The following is a 22,502-nucleotide window of genomic DNA, read 5'->3' as shown; positions in this document are numbered from 1 at the left end:
ATGAATGAATGAATGAATGAATGAATGAATGAATGAATGAATGAATAAATAAAATATAATATAATACAATAATTGTCGACGACACATTGTGCTCAAGACACATTTATGTACAGCTTGGCTGCTTCCTGCTTTGGAACATTTTAGAGGACTACTGACTGGAATGAGCCGTAATATGGAAGCTATGATAGTCCTACACATTGCAGTGACTAACTTTCAATACTGTCTGGATTATAGCGAGGTACAGACAGGAGTACGAGGGCCCCGGTCACCTCCTGGCTGAGCGCTTCTATCACCAGGCCCTCATCGTCAACCCTGCCATGGGTATGCCTCACAACCAGCTTGGGACGCTGGCAGGCATGAGTTATCAGGGGGTCAATGCAGCCTATCACTACATGAGATGGTGAGTATTGTCTTATACGATGCTCCAATATCTCAGCATTAGAGTGGGCAACAGAGACTAAGAGAGAAATTAACCCATTGAGGACGAGTCCCGAGTATACTCGGGCAGGTGTCTATGGGAAATGCGTGTCGTAGCAAAATCAATCCATCCTCAACGGGTTAAGATAGAGTTGGAGAGGAAAGAGCATGAAAAGTTGAGAAAAGCCTTTGAAATTAAAATCAGAATTGTGTCATGGAAGAGACATTGCTAGAAAACATGAAACAAACATAAAGTAGGAGTCTGTCAAGGGTATTAGTTCATTATATGAAATCACTGTTTGATATGTTAATGAAGTACAGAGTACTTGGAGTCACATGACTTTAATGTGAATGTACCACAATGGAGAAAAGCCATTAGTCTTGTCCATTGTAGCTTAGCTTACTTCACCCATACCATACCTACTCATTTTGCAGCATGTACCAACCAATGCTTGGTACTTCAGCAGCAAACCAGCAAGTGTTTGGTATATTTCAGCTGACACCATCCATTTTGTTGTTTGTGCCATATGCACAATAAGTTGGTCTTGGGTATCATGGCAGTGAAGGAGTCATGATTCTGTACAGTTTGTGGGCTTTTCCATACAAGTTTTTAGGAAGTAATTACAGAATTGTCATTCAGCCATTGGGAAAAAAAAAAAAAAAGGCAAAGCATGGCAGCGTGATTCTATCTGGCTGTTGGAAGAAAAAAAACCCAACAACACACAGACACCTTGTAGAGCTCATTGACTAGGATGGTGGTCAAATTTTAACTGTCTCATTGTGCAATAACTCATGTATTCTTTGACTTCTTTGAATATTTCATCAAATGCATCTGATACTTTAACATTAAATCATGGAGTTCTTTTGAGGGCAGACTGTTATGAAAAGTCCTGGTTAGTTCTTAAATTTGACTGCTTTTGCAAATTTAAAAGATAATCCTGAGCTGCTGGTGTATTTGTTCCAGAATAATTTGATTGACAAGGTAGGGTTTTTTAGCTCACCTGAGCCAAAGGCTCAAGTGAGCTATTGCGATCGCCCTTCGTCCGGCGTGCGTCGTCCGGCGTGCGTCGTCCGTCGTGCATCGTGCGTCGTGCGTAAACTTTTTACATTTTCATCTTCTTCTTGAAAACCTCGAGACGGATTTTCATCAAACTTGGCAGGTAGCATCCCTAGGGGGTTAGGAACTTAATTTATTAAAATGGGCACCATGCCCCACCCAGGGGGCCCCCAGGGGGGCCCAAACCCCCCAAAATTAAGGAATCTGTAAAAATCTTCTTCTCCAGAACCAGAAGTGATAGAGCTAAGTTAATACTATGAGTTTGTACATTGATGACTGTAGTTTCAAGTTTGTTCATGGCAGAATCAGGGGTGCCCCCCCTGGGACCCAGGGGAGGGGGGTGAGGAAGGGTCCTAATGGGGCCTAAATTGTACATTTTTATCTTCTTCATGAGAACCCCATGACCCATTTTCACCAAACTTGACAGGTAGCATCCCTAGGGGGTTAAGATCTCAATTTCTTAAAATGGGCACCATACCCCACCCAGGAGGCCAAACCCCCAAAATGAAGGAATCTTTAAAAATCTTCTCTAGAATCAGAAGTTATAGAGGTAAGATAATACTATGAGTGAGTACATTAATGACTGTATTTTCAAGTTTGTTCGTAGGAGATCAAGGGGTGCCCCTTTTTTTGGGGGGGGGGGGGGGTGGTTGGGAAGGTCCAAAAGGGGACCTGAATTGTACATTTTCATCTTCTTCCTGAAAACCTCATGATGTATTTTCGTCAAACTTGGCAGGTAGCATCCCTAGGGGGTCAGGATCTCAATTTATCAAAATGGGCACCATGCCCCACCCAGAGGGCCCCAGGGGGCCCCAATCCCCCCAAATTAAGGAATCTTAAAAAATTTTGGCCCTTATTGTACAGTTTCATCTTCTACTTGAGAATGCCTGGTCAAATTTTGGTAGAGCTGTGAATAATTTAGATTAGTGACTGCGTGAAAGGTGAACTTGCGATACTCAGGTGAGCGCTACACCCGCGGGTCTCTTGTTTCTTTTTTGGTTTGTTTATGTTTCACAAACTATAGTTCAACCATAGTCAAGACCGTAATTAAGTTCTTATCAAGCTTCATCTTGTAATAATTGACTTCTTCTGAAAGAATAAGTGCAAAGGTGATGAATTAACTGGTAATGATTATTTTAACTGGGCTATTTGAGACCAAGTTTTTACTGGGGGGGGTTAATTTGACCCCCCCTTCAGATCTCGGCCGCCGATCACGCGATCGCCGCAAAATTTTGCCTGAAGATAGAGCCGGATGTCAACTACAAGATTACATGGTCATACAAAAGAAAAATATTGGCTTTCTATTTTTAGTAAATTAATTATATGCATGAAAGCATATTTTCATCTATGATTCCATTAAAATGACTGAAGGATCCCTAAATTTTTGTGTCAGAGTTCCTCAAGATACATCGAACAATTTCTTGTAAAAAAATAGCTAAAATCAAAATCGATTTCTTTTGATTTTTATTGGTTTGTTAATTTCTTATATATTTTATTGTTTTTTCGACCTTTTGTTGTCTATTGTTTTTTTGCCAAAAACTGTTGCAGGCACTTTTTCAAGCTTATGTACATTAGAATTGATTAATTTCAATGGTTTAAAGTTGAAATAATCTAATTTATATCAATTTAACAAAAAAACACAATTTGCATTGGATTTGCACACGATATCATGAATTTGAGTCTTTTTTTGGTTGACATGCATATGCAAAACATTACGTAACTTCAGAAAGTGTACCCGGTTGTCGCAAATTTGGTCTCAAAATATGCGGGAGACTTCAATGAAAAAAGTCATGAAATGACGCGGCAAAGTCTTTGCGCGTTGCGGAATCGTGGCGTGAAATGTTGAGGGGGGTCAATTTGACCCCCCTCCCTCCCCCCCCCCCCCCCCCCCCAGTTGGAATAGGGTTAAGGGAAATATTGATAGGTTTTTCTAACAAATTCCGTGAGGTTGACATAGAGTGATAGCAGAGTATGACTTTTGACACTTCTTCATCATATCAGTTTGCTCAATCTGATAATAAAATCTTTGTCATCAATATTGCTTTCGCACAGCTGGTTGTCTGACTTGAGGTTTGATGGGGCCATTGCCAACCTAGAGAAGATATTTGAGAGGAACCAGAAGCGATACCATGAACTGTCAACAGTTTCTAGCCCAGACCTTCCTCCAGAGTTACAGAGGTAAAAGGAACTTGCGGGGGAACATTTTGTTTTATTCTGATCGGGACAGGCTTGCAAACTTTGGTATGGATAGAAATAGTATGTAGTGGTATCGCTAAGTCTGTTGTTTTGAGGCCCCCTTCACTAACTCGGTGTTTACTCATAGAACTGAGGATGGATGGTTGCAAGTGAGCATTGTAGAGACACATTTATATTGTAAAATTTTTGAGTGTGTCTGAAGACAGGCCCCTGAAGTCAAATATATTATGTCATAAGGCCATGCACCTGAATCCATCAGAAAACATTTATGAAGCCAATACATAGCACTGCAGCCCTTTGATGAGGTGACATGTTGACATTTACCACATTCCATTAAGAGGAGAATTTGCATCAAAGAAATTTGTTTAGAACAAAAGTAGTGGTATTTGAGTTGCACAGACTGTTTAATCTGTGTAAGTTCCAACTAGTTAAGTATGATTCCTTTCATTCAAGAAACATGGAAAAATTCCTTTTGGATGATAGCCTTGACTGTGCAAAAAGTATATGGAGCAGCAAAATAGTGATATTATGTTGTCCAGATGTGGCTTGTCATTGACTATTGATACACAAAAACATGATTGTTATGAAATGTGGTGAACTATTCCTTTTGTCATTGCCCATTTCTTTATCTTTTCAAAGGCCACGGGATATCAAGCAGTTCCTCATCCGGTTCCTGTACCTGCAGGAACTGTTCCAGCCCAGCAACAAGACCGGCATTGACAACTTACCATCCCTGTGCCAGGACGTGCTTCTGGGATTTCATCAGTGCATGCTGCACAGTGCTGCCACTATAGGCAATGGTGGTCCTGGGATGGGGCAGGGCCATACACGGTCAGAGGATGGCCGAGAAGGGTACCTCTCTAATGATGTGGTCTTCAAGCTGGTGGCCCTCACACTCATGAGCACCTACAGACTACAGAAAGCAGGTAGCAAGACAAAAAAGGGGAACTCAGTTAGCTGACATCATCAAAACAAATTCTAGTTTGCCCATTCAGCACATAGTTTTAGGCCTGTTGAGCTTGTGCCAGAATTCTTATGGATAAAATATGTTATACAAGTTATGCATATTGTATGTGTTTGTGTTGTTGTCTGTAGGCAATCGTTTGTTTGTGCTTCTTATCCTAAGAAGTTATTGTACCTCATTTTGTGTGATGTCTGCTGGAAGCTATTACCAACCAAGATAGCTTTCCTAGAATTATTGATAGTTACCGCACAAGTGATGTTCTCTTGTTTCATTTGTTGTTGTTGTGAAGGTTCCAAGCAGACATCTACAGCCGTTGTATTCACACTGGCTCTGCTGTCCTACACCCTAAACCACCTGTGTGAGAAGCTGAACAATGCAGTCTACAGAAAGATGTACCCAGAGCAGACATCTGCAGCCACAGTGCATGCTAATGGTAATTTATTTAAACTAGCCTGTTTCTCTTCCAACTAAGAATTTGAAACTCATCATATGTAGCAAATGATAACTTTTACTAAACATCTGGTTCATGGGCCCAATTTTACTATTTACATGAAAAACCAGATATGTTTCTTCCTAAGATGTTTTAGATATATATATATATGTAGTTTTCCAAGAGACCTGATAAACAGATCACTTTATTTTTTTTTTTATTGATTTCTTTTTGGATGTTCTTATTGGGGGGGGGGGGGGGCAGAGAGGAGTCTTTACCAAACTTGATTACAGTGTTGAATTTTTGAATTGTAATTTGAAGAGTATGTATTATGGAACACTTCCAGACATTTAAAGATATGTGATCGGAATCATTTAAAGGCCTTGAGTCCAAAATCAAGTTCAAATTTGCAAAATCATAAGCTCTACAACTCAAGAGATATTTCACATAGTATAGTCAAATTCATCAAATGAGTATAGTGTGAAAGCTGAGGAAAGTCTGTCTGTAAGATATTCATATTTAAAATAAAGAGATTAAACTTCATCCGTTTTTTGTCAAATTCCATCACCAGATTCAGACGGTTCTAGTAATGGTCGAGCCAGCCCTGCAAACACCATCACTCAGGATGCCAATCCAGAGATGGACAGCGATGGTACCGTCAAACTGGCCCCCAAGAAGGCACAGCAGAAGAAACTGAAGCCCAAGGCAGCACTGAAAGCGATGCGCAGGCGGCGAAAGCGAGTTGGCTTGGGCGCCGACACCAGCGAGGATTCGGACCTGAGTGAAGGGGAGCAGGGTGTTGGAGGGGCCCATACTGATGGGAGCTCTGAGTCAGGTGGGGAGGGATGTGGTGATGCCCTGGTTGCTGAGTCTGACAGTGAGTACTTCATGGACAGTCAAGAGCTCGAACTAGAAGATGAGGAGACTAGTGGAAAGCCTCACACCCAAGAGGTTTGTAGACAAGTAATGTGAAAGTTTGGACTTGAGATGGCAAAACAACATATGATGACATAAATGGTATCTCGCGGTACCAAATAAAAATTAGCCATTTTGTTGAATTATTATTATTTTTTTTTTAAAGGTTGTACCCTGGGTTGCCAAAAAGTGGAATTTATTTTGGTGCTGGAGCTAGCGCACGCTAGGCACTGCACTGCACTGCACTGCACTGCACTGCACTGGCACTGGCACTGCACTGCACTGCACTGCACTGGCACTGCACTGCACTGCAGTCACTGCACGCTATTACTAGCACAGCGTGCCATGCATGTGTAGTATAACATGCAGTGGCATGGGAATGACTATGTACACACACACACAGTGAGATGTGCTACTACTCTGGGGTAATGCGTGATGCATCATATGTCACGAATTATGAAAATTGACTTAGTGACATATTTCAGTTTGTTTTAGTGTAATCTAACTCTGAAACAAAACTTGAAATCTGAACGCAGTCTGTGAGTGAGATATGACACCCCCTCCCTGTGGAAATTGTTATAATTTTGTTGGCAAAACAACATAAGCAGCAATGCGCTTGCCCCTTCTCAACAAGCGTCGTACATGAACTTTGCAAAACAACGTATTGCAAGTAGATACACTGTTTTGCCATCTCATGGCCGAGTTATTCACTCAATATGAATTGATGTTGGGTAATTACCTAGGGAGATGTCCTGTTGGTAACTCAACACTTGCATTGTCTTGGATCTTCTTGTGGGTAGGAAAGGAATCAACATATTTGCAACAACAGTGTGTAGGATATAGATTTTCCAAATAACTTGGGTAAAAATCACAAATAGAAAAACTCCAAACAATTTTTTATTCAGATCTTGATTTTCATATTACAGTAATTTAAGCCCCTTGTAAGGATGAAACAAAATCCCTGTGACAATCATTTTTTTTTTTGTAGTATTTTTTTATTTGAGTTGGGATAACTGATGAGCATTATAGATATAAAAAGTATCTTTTGTACCTTAGCAGGAACCGCCCTCTCACCCAAGCCCCACTCCCGAAGGCATTCTTGGTGGAGTCAGTGACAAGTTGGTGGAGGATATCTCATCTCGCCTCATAGCACCACCCGGTCCTAGCCACACTCCTCCCGGTAGGCGCAACATCAAACTTGCCCCCACTTTCGATGCCTACACCAAGGAAATGGGCAGCCCACAAGTACAGCTTAGCAGAGATGTACCAGAGAGCCAAGAGACTTCTGGAGAAACTGCTGAGATCAGTGACAACACAGTTGCTTCATCACATAGTAAGCCTTATGACTATTCCTGCATCAAGCAGTGGTGCCTTTGAAGTGACGCTCAGTCTAACATCATGTATGCAATAGTGTGTAATTTTTATATTTTATTGTTGTAAAACAGAATAGCTGGTAGTGTAGATTTGAGGCAAATGATAATGAAGGGTAGGATTCAGTGTCGATATTAAGCTCTCAGATTCCTCTACTTGTGCAGTGACTTAAAGGTCCAGTTTACCTTTGGGAGCAGTGATTTCAAAAATTTTCAAAATATCACATTTGATGCATATGTGTAGGTCTGTTATATCACAAAACATCCTACCATATAAAATTTCCTCAATAAAGCCTAAAATATAAGGAGATATCAGTGTTTTCTCATTAAACCGTAACTGTAGACGGTTTAGTCTGGAAACATTTTTATTATAGCTATTGTTCACATTTTGTGTATGTAACAACACTAAACATCGATTATACAGATTCAAGTTTTTACAGTGGGTGTTTCTATCCCTAACTCAAATCTTAGAACTATTTTTAAGCACTAATGCTGGGTTTTTGTTTCATCTGCAAATGGTAAATTATGCCTTTAAAACTTGTCATATTGTCATTTTGTATAGTATGATACACATTAAGTGTTCTGGGAAATTTCATTGAATTGGATTGAGCAAGATTCTGTTGAAGGTCAGTGTTGGAGGGCCATGGTCAAATTCTGAAAGGTCAGTGTTTTCAACTCTAAAAAGTAATCTAATGTAGCTTTGAATACTTACAAGTGGACAGTACTGATCAAATTTTAGATCATATTGAGTAAACACTAGGTGTCCAAGATAAAAGATATGGATTGTCATTGTTTACTTCATGACAAATCAAGTCTGTCCTTAATCTTTATGTGTTTCTGTTCAGATTTTGGGCAGAGAAAGTGATCATTGTGAAGTGAAGCTGATCTTTCAGAGGAAGCTCTGTTATTTGTAAAGTATACCTCTAGGCCAAGACTCTATTCAAGTTCTGCTTGGTACATACGGTTATCATACAATGCCATGCTTGATAAAAGAAAGGTCTCAGCTATAAAAGTGTGACTTGGCATGTTAGATTTTAATCTATATTTTCTGACAGGTTATGAGAGGGAAAGATGGCAATTGTCTGAACTTGTAGTCTACATCAACATCATGACGTTACATTGTGCTATCTTTCTGTTTGAGGCATACAGAGATCTCCTGCTGTCTCTCCTGTACACTCTCACTTTTCTTTTGATTGGTAGTTTTCAGAACATTTGTATGGGTTCCATTTTTGTCCCAAGTTTATAAAGGTGTACTATGATAGTGTTAATCTTGCTATAAGACTATCAATGCTACAGCCCAGTGCAAGGTTTGGTTTGTTGTGATAGCTTGTCACAGTGATGACTTTCCTTGTCTACATTCAGAAACGAAGGCAGAAGATGAGGGGCCCCCGGTCCAGCCACAGGGTTCTCCTGCTGCTGGCACTGGTCAGATCCCAGTCCCTGTCCTCATGGAGATCCTGACAGAAGAGGGTTTGCTTCCTGTGGTGAAGATCCTCACTGACTGGCTGCGAACGAATGAAGACTTCATCATCAAGACAGCTCAGGTACAAAGTGGTATAATATTCTGTTATCTCCTTAGACAATTGCTCTTGAAAAATGAAAATATTTATGTATCTCTGCTGTGGAGAGTTAAACAGCTGGTTTATAGTTTAGACTTGAAGAAAAAAGGGAGCAGCTGACCTTACATTTCCATCTCATTTTTTTCATGTGTGCTCTTGACAGCACTTTCAATAGTTGATGTGAATGTGACGTATGCGTGTACACTTCTCCGTTCAGTACAGGACTCCACGGTCACGAATTTAACCACTCGCGAAATCATCAAGAATTCCTGATTTGCGAAAATTTAGACTCGCGAAATATATGGTGTATACAGTATCTCTTCAAAGTGAAATACCATTGGTTTCATAGCATAAGTGCCTGATGACATGTATGCCATGTGTACACAGCTCAGTGTGTGCAGAGCAATGTTTTTTTGTGTGTACACATTACCCATCATGTGTGAAAAGCCTAATTAGAGGTATACATGCCATCTCCATACGCATCCACAATAGCCTACACATATGCTCCTGCATAGTATCTAGGAGCGTAAACCCTATGGTAGTCCTGCACATGTTTCTTTGTGTGTGTGTGTGTGTGTGTGTGTGTGTGTGTGTGTGTGTTTACATACCATTACATTTGTGGTTTTGCAGTTGTATTAAGTTCAAGTTAATTGTTTGTCTCCCCCTCCTCCCCCCCAAAAAAAAACAAAAAAAACAAAAAACAAAAAACAAACACACAACAACAACAACAACAACAACAATGTGTTGAATGATCATGGAAAGGTGGAGAGAGCATGAAATCATCAAACATGATTCAGATTATCTTATGTTGTGCATGCAGACCTTGAGCTCATGATCAGGGCCATGACCAGGGCTGGTGGGCCAGGCAGGGCAGACATTAGGTGGGCAGGCAGCCTAGCAATAATCATTGCTGGATAATCATTGCTACTGAGCAATCAAGCAAGCTTAGCCGGAGCATCTCATTATCTCCTGCGCACTTGCCCATCTTCTGCAGACAACTTTCCACATGTTTTTATGGAACAGGAGTCCATATGTGCACCTCATGTATATATACATGCTGTGTTGCATTCTGGTTGTTCAAAACTGAAATATTGTGATTACAACACAAAATATTTATATAATATAGGATGCACTTGAGTGGTATGTCAGATATATTGCATTCATCAACATGAATATTGCACGAGTCGAAGACGAGTGCAATATTCATGTTGATGAATGCAATATATCTGATATACCACGAAAGAAATCCAGTATTATTATTGTTATACATACAAACCACTTTCCACGAATTTCAAAAAAAAAAAAAAAAATGAAAAAGGGTTTCACTCACCATTATATCGTTCACAAAATCTAACCTTTCAACTTTGTATACGGACGTGTATCTACACACAGTACAGTACAGTACATGCATATCAGCGAGCGACTGCCGCAGAGAGCACAGACGATTTACGTGTACTCCTATGGCATTTCTCAACCTCATCATGCATTTCTCAACCTCATCGCGCAATGCCACTGCACTTCGCTTTCTTTGCAAGCGATACTGCGCACGCGTATAAAGAAACATTTGAGTGCGATATTGACAGCAGAGTACAATATTGGAAACAATATTGTACTCTTTTTCTCCATTGATACGGGTAATGTAAAATGCATAGGACAGGTATGCTAACAATATTGTATGTCATTGAGCAAACCCCTTGCAGGAATATTGATACATGGTTTTATTGTATCAAAAAAGTGGCTTGTATGTATAATAATCTTGCTTATTTAAAATATATTTTTGTTTGGATCAACAGAATCACCTTTTCATGATCCATAAGACTATTCATTTGTCAGAAATTTAAACTGTCAAACATCCTTAGCTCTAAGGTCAGGAGCCTAAAGCATGTGTCGGTAGGTCAGACGTCTTTCCCTTCAAGGTAACTCTGCTGTCCCCAGTGTTTCGTCTTTTATAGGGTCAAAGGTCATATTGTTGGTGGATGGTTTGTGTGCGCTCTATAGGCTTCATTTCTTAACGGATTTTGTTCAAATCTGGTATGGGGGTCTACCATGATATGAGCTACAAGTCGAAAGATTTTGGATGTGCCACCCCCAGTGTTCCGTCTTTTATAGGGTCAAAGGACATATTGTTGATGGATGGTTTGTGTGCGCTCTGTAGGCTACTTTTCTTGACAGACTATGTTCAAATTTGGTACGAAGCTGTACCATGATATAATTACAAGTCTATTGATCTTGGAAGTGCTGCCCCTAGAGTTTCGTCTCTTATAGGGTAAAAAAATTACACTTTTTACGATGCAACGCTAGACGCAGAGCATTGTTTGAGCAACTGTGTGACTGGGGCATTAGCGGCTATCCTGTAGCCACTCTGCATGTGGGTGACATATCTCCAGATAGTACTTATGAATTTTGTATGCAGATGCATTATACTCTAATCTATGTACATAAATATTGTTTTGTGAAGCTGCGCCTAGTCTTCACAATATTCACCTTTATGTTTGAAGAAGGGGAGGAATATTTGTCTCTCGCTCAAATGTGAAGATGAAACAAAAGCTGCTGCTAGTGCCATGGGATACAATTGCATTGCGGGGCAATGGACATTTCTAGTTGATTTTGTGGACAGCATACTTGAGAACTGTGTGAAGAATCCATGTGAAATTCAGCTTATGTATGTATTTGAGGACGATGTGCCGCTTAAATTGTTGGTGCTCAGGGTCAAAGTTCAAGGTTAGATTCTTAAAATTTCACTCTTTTCTCCATATCTCTTATTGTATACATGTATTACCAGGTAAACATTCTCCAGTCCTGGGATAGTTTTTGATTTTTGGGTCAAAGGTCACATGAAAATGTTAAAGGCATGATTTACCATTTGCAGATGAAACAAAAACCCAGCAGTAGTGCTTCAAAATAGTTCTAAAATATGACGTTGGGATAGAAACAACCAATGTAAAAATTTGAACTTGTATAATCAATGTTAAGTACTGTTGAATATACAAAATGTGAACAATAGTTATAATAAAAATGTTTCCAGACTACACCATCTACAGTCAGGGTTTAATGAGAAAAAAAGTGATATCTCCTTATATTTTAGGCTTTATTGCAAAAAATTTATATGGTAGGATGTTTTCAAATTCAACTGACCAACACATATGCATCAAAAGTGATATCTTGAACACTTTTTAAATCACTACTCCCAAAGGTAAACAGGACCTTTAAAATTTCACTTTTTTTTCCCCTTCCATATCATGGAAATGGCTCAAGTTATTTTCAAAAACTTATATATATATAGATGCATCAACTGCCTGACAATGATTCTCTTAAGAATTTTGGGGTCATGGGGTCAAAGTTCGATGGTCAAATGTCAGATGAAAATAAAAAAAAATATCAGCTAATCAATGTTGAAATTTATAGTATTTCCTCCATACCTTGAAAATTACTCTGTGCACACATATGAACACTTAATTAAGCTATGTATATGTATTTCTGCACTATTATTTGGATTTTCTAGGAAATGATTTGGGCCATGGGGTCAAAGGTTAAATCATAATGTTAAAATGTCTCAGTTGGTTTCCCATATTTTTCAAAATAGCTCAAAGTATTGTCATTAAAATTAGATATCACTAGTTAGTGGTGGTTTGAAAAAAAGGTGTGGTCATGGGGTCAAAGAGCAAGGGTCAAGTAAATATGCTCAAATTCCTGAATACTTGCTCTCTAAAGCAATCTTGCCATCCAAATGTAATCTGGTTCAAGAAATACATCAATACTAAACACATTTGGGATTGTCCTGTCAAACCTTCAAAGAGGACCCTTTAATTTTTTACCAGTCAAAGTGAAACTGTCATCTCACTCTGTCAAGATGTACAACAGACCTATGGGAGAATAACGTGATATGACCAAGGTGTACCAGTCACCATAGCAACATTTCTAGTCAATTCATAGAACCAGTCAATTTTTGATCATTGCCAGCTAGTTTTGCCACTTTCATTTGTGTTTGAGTTTGAGTATGGATCTTCAAATGTGGCCATTAAGGAGCAATTTAAAAGCACTTAGGGCAAGCAGTGACAAGACCAATTGTTGTAAGTCTCTAGTGAAGGGCTGAACAATTCAGATGGATAAACATCCATGCAAGAGAGTACTGCTGCTGTTGCCAACTGACTTGAACTGGGAACCTGTAAGGTTAGAAACATGGTCTTATCCACTGATAGGGCTTGCCCTTAAATTTTTTTTTTTTCCAGGTGGCCAAATGATCTGTAGTTTGCCCAGAATGAGACTGATCTTGATGCAGACTTTTTCAGTTTCAAGGGAAAGACAGCTTGTGTTCCGTGTGTTGAGTATCATGATCCTGTTGAATTTAGAGTAAAGAGCAAAACTGGAAAGTATGCTGTAAAAGTGGATATTTTTGTGTGAGTAATTTTTTGAGCTGGGCCTGGTAAGATGAGTTTTGTGTGCTTTTAATTCAGCGGAATCAAGGTATACTACTGGAACATTATAAGAGGCAAAAATATTTGTGTGCTTTTATATTTGCGCTAGTTTCTGATTATGTGAAATGTGAAATTTTCAACAATGTGAAAATGTCCACTTTTACGGTAGCTTGGCCAGCGCAACTCTTGTCACAGCAGTCTTCTGGGTCAGCACACGTGTGTGTTTGTGTATGTGTGCCTGCGATATTATTCACGTGAGGTCGCAAGCTTTTTTTGTGGGTTTTTGTTTTTTGTTTTTTGTATAAGAGTGCAAAGACACTTGGTAATGTACTGAAAGTCACTGAAGGGCAGCTGACAGGACCTCATTTAGAGTGTCGCTGAACAATTTGTGGCTGCACAGGCTGTATACTGTATACAGCTGAAATAATTGGACAGAGGCTTAATTGCTTGTTACAAGTGAGTGCATGTTCTTACCACAAGGCAAAGAAATCCACTAGAAAAAAAGAAAAACAAACAAAACACAAGACTACTTAGTGGTGAACCTGTTAGACAGTGATTCATAGTACCTCCAACTCTTTGCACCCTGTTGAGCAAAAACTGTGACTAGACACATGTTTACAAGCAAAAATAGAAGAGGCGTCATTTCAGGCAACCAACCAAGGTGCCTGGTGTCTGTAGATCATTTCACAGTGTCTGTCTCTGCCTGTTTGCATTCCGGGGCATTTGACATGTGAGATCCACAGGTCCTCTGGCTCCCTTGCTAGCTGGGCAACGTAGCCTTCTCAGCCAGGACAGTGGCTAACTGACTACAGGTGATTCTCCATGCCTTGCAAACCCCAAGTTTGGGAGAGAGACAAAACTACTGGAATAATATAATGAAAATATATTTTGTAAACAGTTTATGGGCTTTATACCCACCTTATCAGACTGTTCTCTCCTGATTGTGGTTGTCAGGGCAGTACAAAAGATAATTCTCCCACTTTGGCAAAAGAGGCATGCAGGCACCGGCCTGTACCTTGAACCAGCAAGTACCCATTTATGTTACTCACCTAGCAGTCACATTCAGTTACCCAAGATAAGTGAGCAAGTGGGTTTGTAGCACCTTGGCTAGGTATTACTGCAGTGTATTACCTGCCCCACTGGCCCCCTGCAGCACCAGGCCTGCCCCTCTATGAGGATCTCTGAATGCGTGATTGTCCTTGTAGACCTATTTTTGGACACAGACAAGTACATACACACACCTTAGCCTTGACTCTTCTTTCCAAATCTTCCTGCATCATCAGAATCTACATCCACAGGGAAATCAGATACTGTACAGTGCATTTCATTCAGGTTCACTTTCTGCAAAAAGTAAGTCATGAGTAACAAAATATGTACAAATTACTGTTTTCAAGAGAAAGAAGGAAACGAGACACCCAATATACTATGACCTTTCTTGCAACATCCACAATTCTATAACCTGCATAGTGAATAAAGACGTAGCTTCAGCAGGAGTCATGCTTCCCTGCCACTACCCACCACTTTGCTTTTGTGTTTAAAATGAGTGGTGAGCTTTGTGATGCAATCACTGTGCAAATGGTCAGGTCATTGCAGATAACAATTTCTGGCCTTTTAAAAAAAAATAATCTATGATACTAATACCAGTTAGTAATGTGAGAATTCTATCACAGATTCTATCGCAGCCGTATGTAATGTGTAAGCAGCCACTGAAATTGTTGCTTTGCAGCATAATAACAGTTTTATTCGGTGTTTGAAACACAGACTAAACCATAATGCTTGTGTGGCTTCCACAGTGTGAGAGGTGGCCATCGCATTGTCCAATGCAATCACTGTACAAATATCGATGGCAGCACCTGATCATGACATGAAAAGTGGCTAGCGTGGTCGCGATCAACCAAGTAGAATTTAATTCAATTTCATTTGGTTTTAAAAAACAGATAAAGACTGTTTTTATTTGGGGGCATTTTTTATATCATTGCCCCTGGGGTAATAATATCAACAAGATCCAGAAAAGCAGTCCATATCTGTATACAGTGATTGTGCCAGAAGGCAGAGGCATCTCAGTCAGCTGCATGCTGCAGTCAAATTGCTCTCATAGTACTCTGATGGTGGATCTGATTCCAAGCCAAGTTACCTTGAAGTGTCAACTCTTAGACTTCTATTATAGGCATGTTGCCAATGTTTCCTTGAGTGAGCATTGTTTATGGAATATGCCCACACATCTAGCTACTATTTTGCCACCATTTCTCTACAATATTTTACCTGTTGCCCATGATGTCTTAGGTGTCCTTTTTTTATGTTTTTATTAGTTGTGACTAATGCACATATTTGGATTTGTTTGTAAATGTCATCAGATACATGTGTGACTGTTTTTGAAAAATTGGTTATAAACAAAGACAAAAATTGAGGAAATCAGTATTGCAAATATGAAACAACTCCCAATTTCTTGTGCCCTTGATCCTGACAGCAATGTAAATGACCTTGATTCATGTCACTTCCATTTTTTTTTTCCAACAGGTAAATCTCATGTCTGGTATCTTTCATGTCTATGGATGTAAGTTTTTGCAAATTGTTGATCAGGGTTTAAGCAGGATCACACTGTCTCATTCACTTTTTGCTGCAGAGTTCCCAGCCACTTTGGGCAAGACTTGCCAATTTGCTGAACTTATGTCCCAATGAGAAGTTAATCGTCAATCAAGGTATGATAAAATCTATTTGTTTTTTCTTTTATTTCTTAAGTGAACTCCTCTACATGTAATGACATAAATGGTATCCCAGGGTACCAAATAAAAATCAGCCATTTTGTTGAATTATCTTTTTTTTTTTAAAGGTTGTACCCTGGGTGCCAAAAAGTGGGAAATTATTTTGGTGCTGGAGCTAGCGCGCGCTAGCCACTGCACTGCACCACACTGCACTGCACTGAAGCACATGCTGTTGCTAGCACAGCGTACCATGCATGCATAGTATAACATGCAGTGGCATGGGAATGACTATGTACATGCACACACAGTGTATGCATTTCTCTGCGGCTGTCCTCGAGTGGACGTGAGGTGGCGCTACACAACGTGGTACCCCGGGGTACAACGGTACTCCGGGGTAACGTGTGGTGCATCATGTGTAGAATTTCCAATTGTGTGCTAGTGTTTGATGGTAGTATAACAGGCAGTAAACTATAGGTGATTATAACTGTGATTTGCCTTCTAACTTGCAGCATGGATCTGCTCTTGATAGTGTTATAGGTGTATGATTATTATTGAAGGGTTTATTACTTGCATTATCACCACTGAAAGTTTTGATCATGCCTATTCAAAATAAAATACTTTCAATGCTCCATGGAATGAATGGATCTCTGTATCATACTCAAGGTGAATGAACTAAAGATAGACATAAGTGACAGTTGTTGCTGGAAGTACAAATTTGTAGATGACCGTTTTTCAAATCGTTTACCTTCTGGTATTATGTTACTGTCAATCCGTGTATGAAACTATGGAAGCAGAAAATATGGTTTGAAATTTGTATGTATACAAGTAAGAACACACTAATGTTTTCATTTGTATGTGTGAATTGTAAAATATAATCAACTTTGTCAGTAACTTTTGAGCACCAACTTACACATTGTATGTTGCTCATGTGTTTCTAAAGGCATGCTTTGCAGATAAGAGTTCATTATTCAGTGTAGGTTTTTAGCATTGAGTATTTCACACAATCAACTTTGACACTACATTATGAGCACTATTGTATGTTTATCACATGCTCATTACTTTGCTTTCCTGACTGACACAACCAGACTGGTGTAGCAGCACACCAATAAGACAGCTACTTGAGGCAAGCCTGGACCAAGGTTGTGGGAGAGACTGGTGCCAGCCCATGCCTCTGACAGAAGACATTGCCTTATGGCTGATGCCCCCATTGCAGTCCTTACACAAAGAGATGGCCCATGACTGCCACCATGAGATGGACCTCACACAGCAGGACGAGGTCAGTCCCCTACACAAAGTCCAAGTCCACATTAGTCTCACCAAGGAGGTTGAAGAGCTGGAGTTCAACTGGCTGTAATTGTTCAAACAGCTGTTAATTTTTATTAATTTACGTCAAGTGAGGGCAATTTGTCAATCAGTTGCAAAGCTATTAATTTTCTTTGGATGCACAAAAGAACTCTAAGGTGCAGTTGTGCCTTGGATGATCAGGGTTTGATGCCGCTGTCCTTCTGAGCAATATGAAAATTAATTTTGAATGCTAACATAATGCTGGCTATGTTTTGCTTGTATATCTGCTGAATGAAATTAAATTTCAGCTAATGATATAGCATATTAAACAAAAGGAAATCCTGCCAGAAATATGTACAAAGCCAAAATTGTAAATCTTAGCTGTACGTTGTTAAAGTATTTAGAATTTGGCATTTAAAATCTAAAGATCTTATCATTTTTCTGATCACTTCTGAGAAATGAAACTGAAAAGGTATAATCTTCAGGTACGGTTCTTTATTCATTTATATGTTAGATAAGTGTAAAGACATGTAAAGTCAAGTAATTTTGATTTTCATTTCATCAAACTTTGTGCAATTTCTATTCACACATCCCTATGTCTGTACTAGTATGTACACCTGTATAAGAAAGTTTATAAGCTTATAAGAAAGGGCAGCAAACAGTAATTACAGTCATAAAGACATCTTCTTTAGAGAGTGGCTGGTTATTATGCAATGACACATGAATCAGTTGTTTTCCTGTCTGTGGGGCAGCTCCAGTTTGGCACATACTTCAAATATTTTTGAGTGGCGGCATCAAACATAGAATCAAAGGGAATAAGACAGGAGCTTTGTGACTTGAACCTCCTTGGTCTCACATGTACTTTGCCATGTTTATTTGAAGTCAATCAAGATTTGTGTGAAATCTCACAGATACAGATTTGACTAATTGAATGTGTGAAAAAGAGTTGGTATCATTCTAATGTGCAGTGCATTCTGTAACCACAGTAAACCTTGAGTGATCTTTTTGTATTAATGTTTTTCGATATCAACAAGTGTGATCTGCACAAATTAAAAATGCTACACTTGTTTGATGATAAAGTAAGAGGATCTTTTCATTTTTTTCACTTTTTTGCCTCCAAATATTGTAGGACAGCATCCACAAATGTACATGTACATCTATATAAATCATGTACATTGTATAACCTGTAAATGTAGTTCAGTAATTCTAACAGTTATATGTGACTATTTGTTCTCAGTGTGCAATTTTACAAGTAAAATAACGCTTTAGACACAGATGAAGTGAAAAATGCAAATGTTGTGGCATTTTAGGAATAGACATGGTGACATGGGTAAGTTAAGTGTAGTTGTTGTTTTTTTTTCTTTGTAGAATTTTCATGTTCAATGTGAATAGCCCCAAATGCAACAATTCAGTGTCAGAAAGTGATAGAAAATGATATGAGAAGATATGAAAGAGAAATAAACCTACCCGATGAAAGAAGGGTACAATTATCAATTGTTGCAAAAGTGTGATTGAAAGGCATGTTGAAACACATTGAATTTTGTTTGCAGTTTTTCCCTATTTGTTTTGTTAGAAAAAACAGAATAGGACTCAAAGCATTCCCGGTACAAATGTGCTTTAAATTGTATTGGTTAATACAAGCATACAGATTTCATTGTTCATGTTGATTCAGTAAATATCGTAATTAGAAATGACTGGCCTAGTGAAATTTTCCTTAAGATTATTCAAAAGATATTAGAGTTAAGGAATTTGAAAGTTTCACAAATTTTCTTTGAGCAGTAACATTAGTCTCAACCACATACCTTATAGATGAGATGAAGATATTTTTGTTCTGCAACCCTTCCATTGGTTTGAAAAGAAAAAAAAAAGACTTAGAAAAGGAATGCCTTTGCTTGATTATGTTACAACTTATGTTACAATTGATGCTGCAACTTAAGTCAATAAACCTCTGATTTTAATGTCAGGAACACAATGAGTTATTTTGCATTTTGGTGAAAACCAGAAATTTATCAATAATTTGATAGAAGGTAATTTAGAGAGTTGTGAGATTCATGTTTTGTAATCACTCATGGACTATGTTGCATGGTTTCATTGCCTATCATGCACCAACTTTAGTATGCAGCAATGCTTTTGAACGTGGGACTACAGTCAGTGTCCTAGGTCATGGTCAGATTGTGAAAGGTCACTTCTAATCTCTAGATTGCCTCTGGAAGTCCAAGGAAGATTAGGTGAAAGGTCATTTGATGCACAATTTCCCAGTTATGAATTTGACATAATTTCATCAAACTCAGCAAGCATTTTTGTTTGAAAGCAGTGTACCAAGGTGATATGTTGCAAATATTTGCTGAGGAATAAAGATCAGAGTCAAATTGTCAATAAAACAACTCAAATATTTGCTGAAATATGTCTCTAAGCTTTAAAAATGGTGTACCAGTACTATGGTAGAACAATTCATTGTTTACATTTTCAGTGTGCTATTCTTTAGGATTGGGATCCTCATTGATCCCTTCTCCGCATACCTAAAGTTAATACAAAGTTTTATGGTGACAGGTCTTTTTCAGTTGTTGCCCCAAGATTGTGGAATTCACTACCACAACATATCCGTCATTCAGCTTCACTGGGCTCATTCAAATCTTCTTTAAAGACTTATCTATTTGTGAATTGATATTTCCTTTTTTCTTTGTACATGTATGTGTGTATTGAAAGTAAATTGCTCATTACAGTATGTTTTTTGATGAGATTGTAAAGCGCATAGGGAACATTCATTTGTTATATGCGCTATAAAAATGTCATTATTATTATTATTATTATTATTGAGTTCAGAGTAAAAATATATAATTGAGACATTATGCAGACCTGAATGAGCGATATACACCCAATAGACTGCTAGGTACTACTGGTATATGCAAAATTGTTTAATACATTTTTTCAGTTCAAAGGAATGTTGCCGAGCAAAACAAATGAAAACTTTGAAGTTAAATTGTTTAGTGAAGATTTCATGCAAGTAAGAATCCCTGTAACAAATGTTGATGAAAGAAGAATATAATAAAATCCGTTTGTTATTTTCTGTCCCCCAGATGGTGGTGCGGATATTATGTTTGCGACAGTTTGGTTACTACCTAACTGGCATCAGAGGTATCAGCTTGCTCTATGAAAACAGTCAGTTTAGCAGTCCAGCTCCAGATACACAGAAGGAAGATAGAGAAGAGTGTCATGCCCCCAGCAGTGCCAGTCAGTCTGTGAGTATTCTCTCTCTGTAGAGATCTCTTGGTATGCTTTAAGTCCTAAGATGCTCTTTTTACTAGATTTCTTCCTTGTCTTTCTCTTTATCCATATGTCAATCCACGTTTTTTTTTTTTTTTTGTATGTTGTTGTTGTTTTTGTTTTTGTCTGTTTTTTTTTTTATATGGCCAATACTTCTGGAAGCTGTGGTGGGTCTTGCCACTGTGTGACTCCAAAAGATAATATCCTGTTCAGATAAACATGTAGATATTTTCAGTCAAAGTCAAAAGGTCAATGAGGTCAAGTGTACAATTCTACACAGATTGGAATTGCTGTATAAATATCATTAAAGTAGGGACTATCCCAATTAAATCAAATGTCTTATATTGTACAAATTCTTCTGGCAGCTGATAGACAGAAAAAAAAAAGGAAAATGTTTGAGAAGGAATAGATGCTGATGCAAACAATTCCATAATCTGTGATCTTTTGAATTGGATTTTGGATCTTTTGTGATCTTTTTCTGTTTGTACAATAACATATAAAATGTAAGATATTCTGATACAACAAGAGATACAAAACAAATTCATGCCAACAAAACGAATTTCCAGAAATGGACTATAAGACTGTGTTGAATTGAAATGAATAAAGAAGCAGTCAATTTCATATCATAGTGATCACTTTCATTTATAACACAATGCCTAGCTAGTATCAAGATGCACACAAATGATTTGTAAGTGGGGAAAGAATACAGGAAAATGCCACTGCAGAGCTTGCCTCGGATGATGTCCCAAACAAAATTTATTTAAAAAAGGGGATTTACGCATTACTGGCACTGTTAATAAGTTCAAATTCAAGTTCGAGTTTAAATCTATTTTGTTTTTCCACCTAGTAAAATAATATATAAACATAAATCGTTGCTGGGGTGGCAAGACCTTGTATCTCAAATTTTGGTGAAATGACTTTTTTGGATTAATGGTCAGATAATCAGTTACGTGATGTCTTGTCCAAATCCTAGCTGTCTTACCCCCAAAATGAAGCCACCACGGCATGTCAAAGGGAAGGCTATCCCATCTGATAAAGTGCTTTGGCTGCCATGTTTTTTTGCTCCCCTGAACATTTGACATTTTGTCGATACAAGGTCTTGTCGCCCCAGCGATGAAATCTCACTTTCTTCAGTGACAGAAATAATGTGTGTGAGTTTATACAGAGAAAACAATAATTGAAAAATTACAGTGGGGATACATTGCAATGGTTGCTGAGGTAATGAAAGTGAAATGATAATGTAATATGGACTGGCCTTGAGGGGGATACAACATTTATTGCCTGAACTAGATTTGTATTGCCCGAGTCGAAGATGAGGGCAATACAGTTCAGTTCATATCATTATCATTACCCATTTCAGGCATCTTGAGCAGTAACATAAATCACTATAAATGTAAACTTTTACAACATCCCAATTCATGTTAACAATTTTCCACTCGGCGCCAGCTCGAGCTCTACACCACAATGCACGCTACATCCGATACACAGCTCAGGTACGCAAGTGTGCGTATTACGTATAACAGCCGACTCACATAGGGGCAGGGATCGTCCTCTATTTTTATGTGTTAACCTATGGGAATTTGCCCTCTGTCGCGAAACTTGGGTATGTGGCGGGGGTAGAAACAGCCAGCTCACACAGTGACAGCAATCGTCCTTTAGTTTTACGTGTTAACCGATTGGAATTTGCCCTTTGTCGTGAAACTACTCCGCAAGAGAGTGTCATCAACAGCAAATTTTCCTCACTGGGAGCTCGAGTGCCCGCATGCTATATTCTCCTCGTTTTCAACATGCAAATCCCATAGGCGTGAAATATATATATATCTATATCTATATATATATATATATATTAAAATATAGAATATGAGAAATTCGCCCCTCTCCTCCCTGCTGGTGCACAATCCAGCACGTAGTATGAGGGAATCCAATTTA

General features: G+C 38.6%; 1 protein-coding gene across 1 annotated transcript in view; it reads left to right on the top strand.

Moving 5' to 3' along the window:
- The window catches only part of LOC140230922 (nonsense-mediated mRNA decay factor SMG5-like), a 51,833-nt gene that overhangs the window by 8,405 nt on the left and 20,926 nt on the right, over positions 1 to 22,502 (top strand). Inside the window, exons 6-15 of the mRNA XM_072311062.1 lie at positions 235 to 400; positions 3,527 to 3,652; positions 4,310 to 4,596; positions 4,924 to 5,067; positions 5,636 to 6,015; positions 7,039 to 7,312; positions 8,712 to 8,893; positions 15,947 to 16,022; positions 17,111 to 17,301; positions 20,387 to 20,548. Of these exons, the coding sequence (XP_072167163.1) occupies positions 235 to 400; positions 3,527 to 3,652; positions 4,310 to 4,596; positions 4,924 to 5,067; positions 5,636 to 6,015; positions 7,039 to 7,312; positions 8,712 to 8,893; positions 15,947 to 16,022; positions 17,111 to 17,301; positions 20,387 to 20,548 (1,988 nt within the window). The remainder of the gene's footprint in view (positions 1 to 234; positions 401 to 3,526; positions 3,653 to 4,309; positions 4,597 to 4,923; positions 5,068 to 5,635; positions 6,016 to 7,038; positions 7,313 to 8,711; positions 8,894 to 15,946; positions 16,023 to 17,110; positions 17,302 to 20,386; positions 20,549 to 22,502) is intronic.

Source organism: Diadema setosum, chromosome 7 (assembly GCF_964275005.1).
Source record: "Diadema setosum chromosome 7, eeDiaSeto1, whole genome shotgun sequence".
Classification (NCBI taxonomy): Eukaryota; Metazoa; Echinodermata; class Echinoidea; order Diadematoida; family Diadematidae; genus Diadema; species Diadema setosum.
This window is presented reverse-complemented; position numbering and strand designations above follow the sequence as displayed.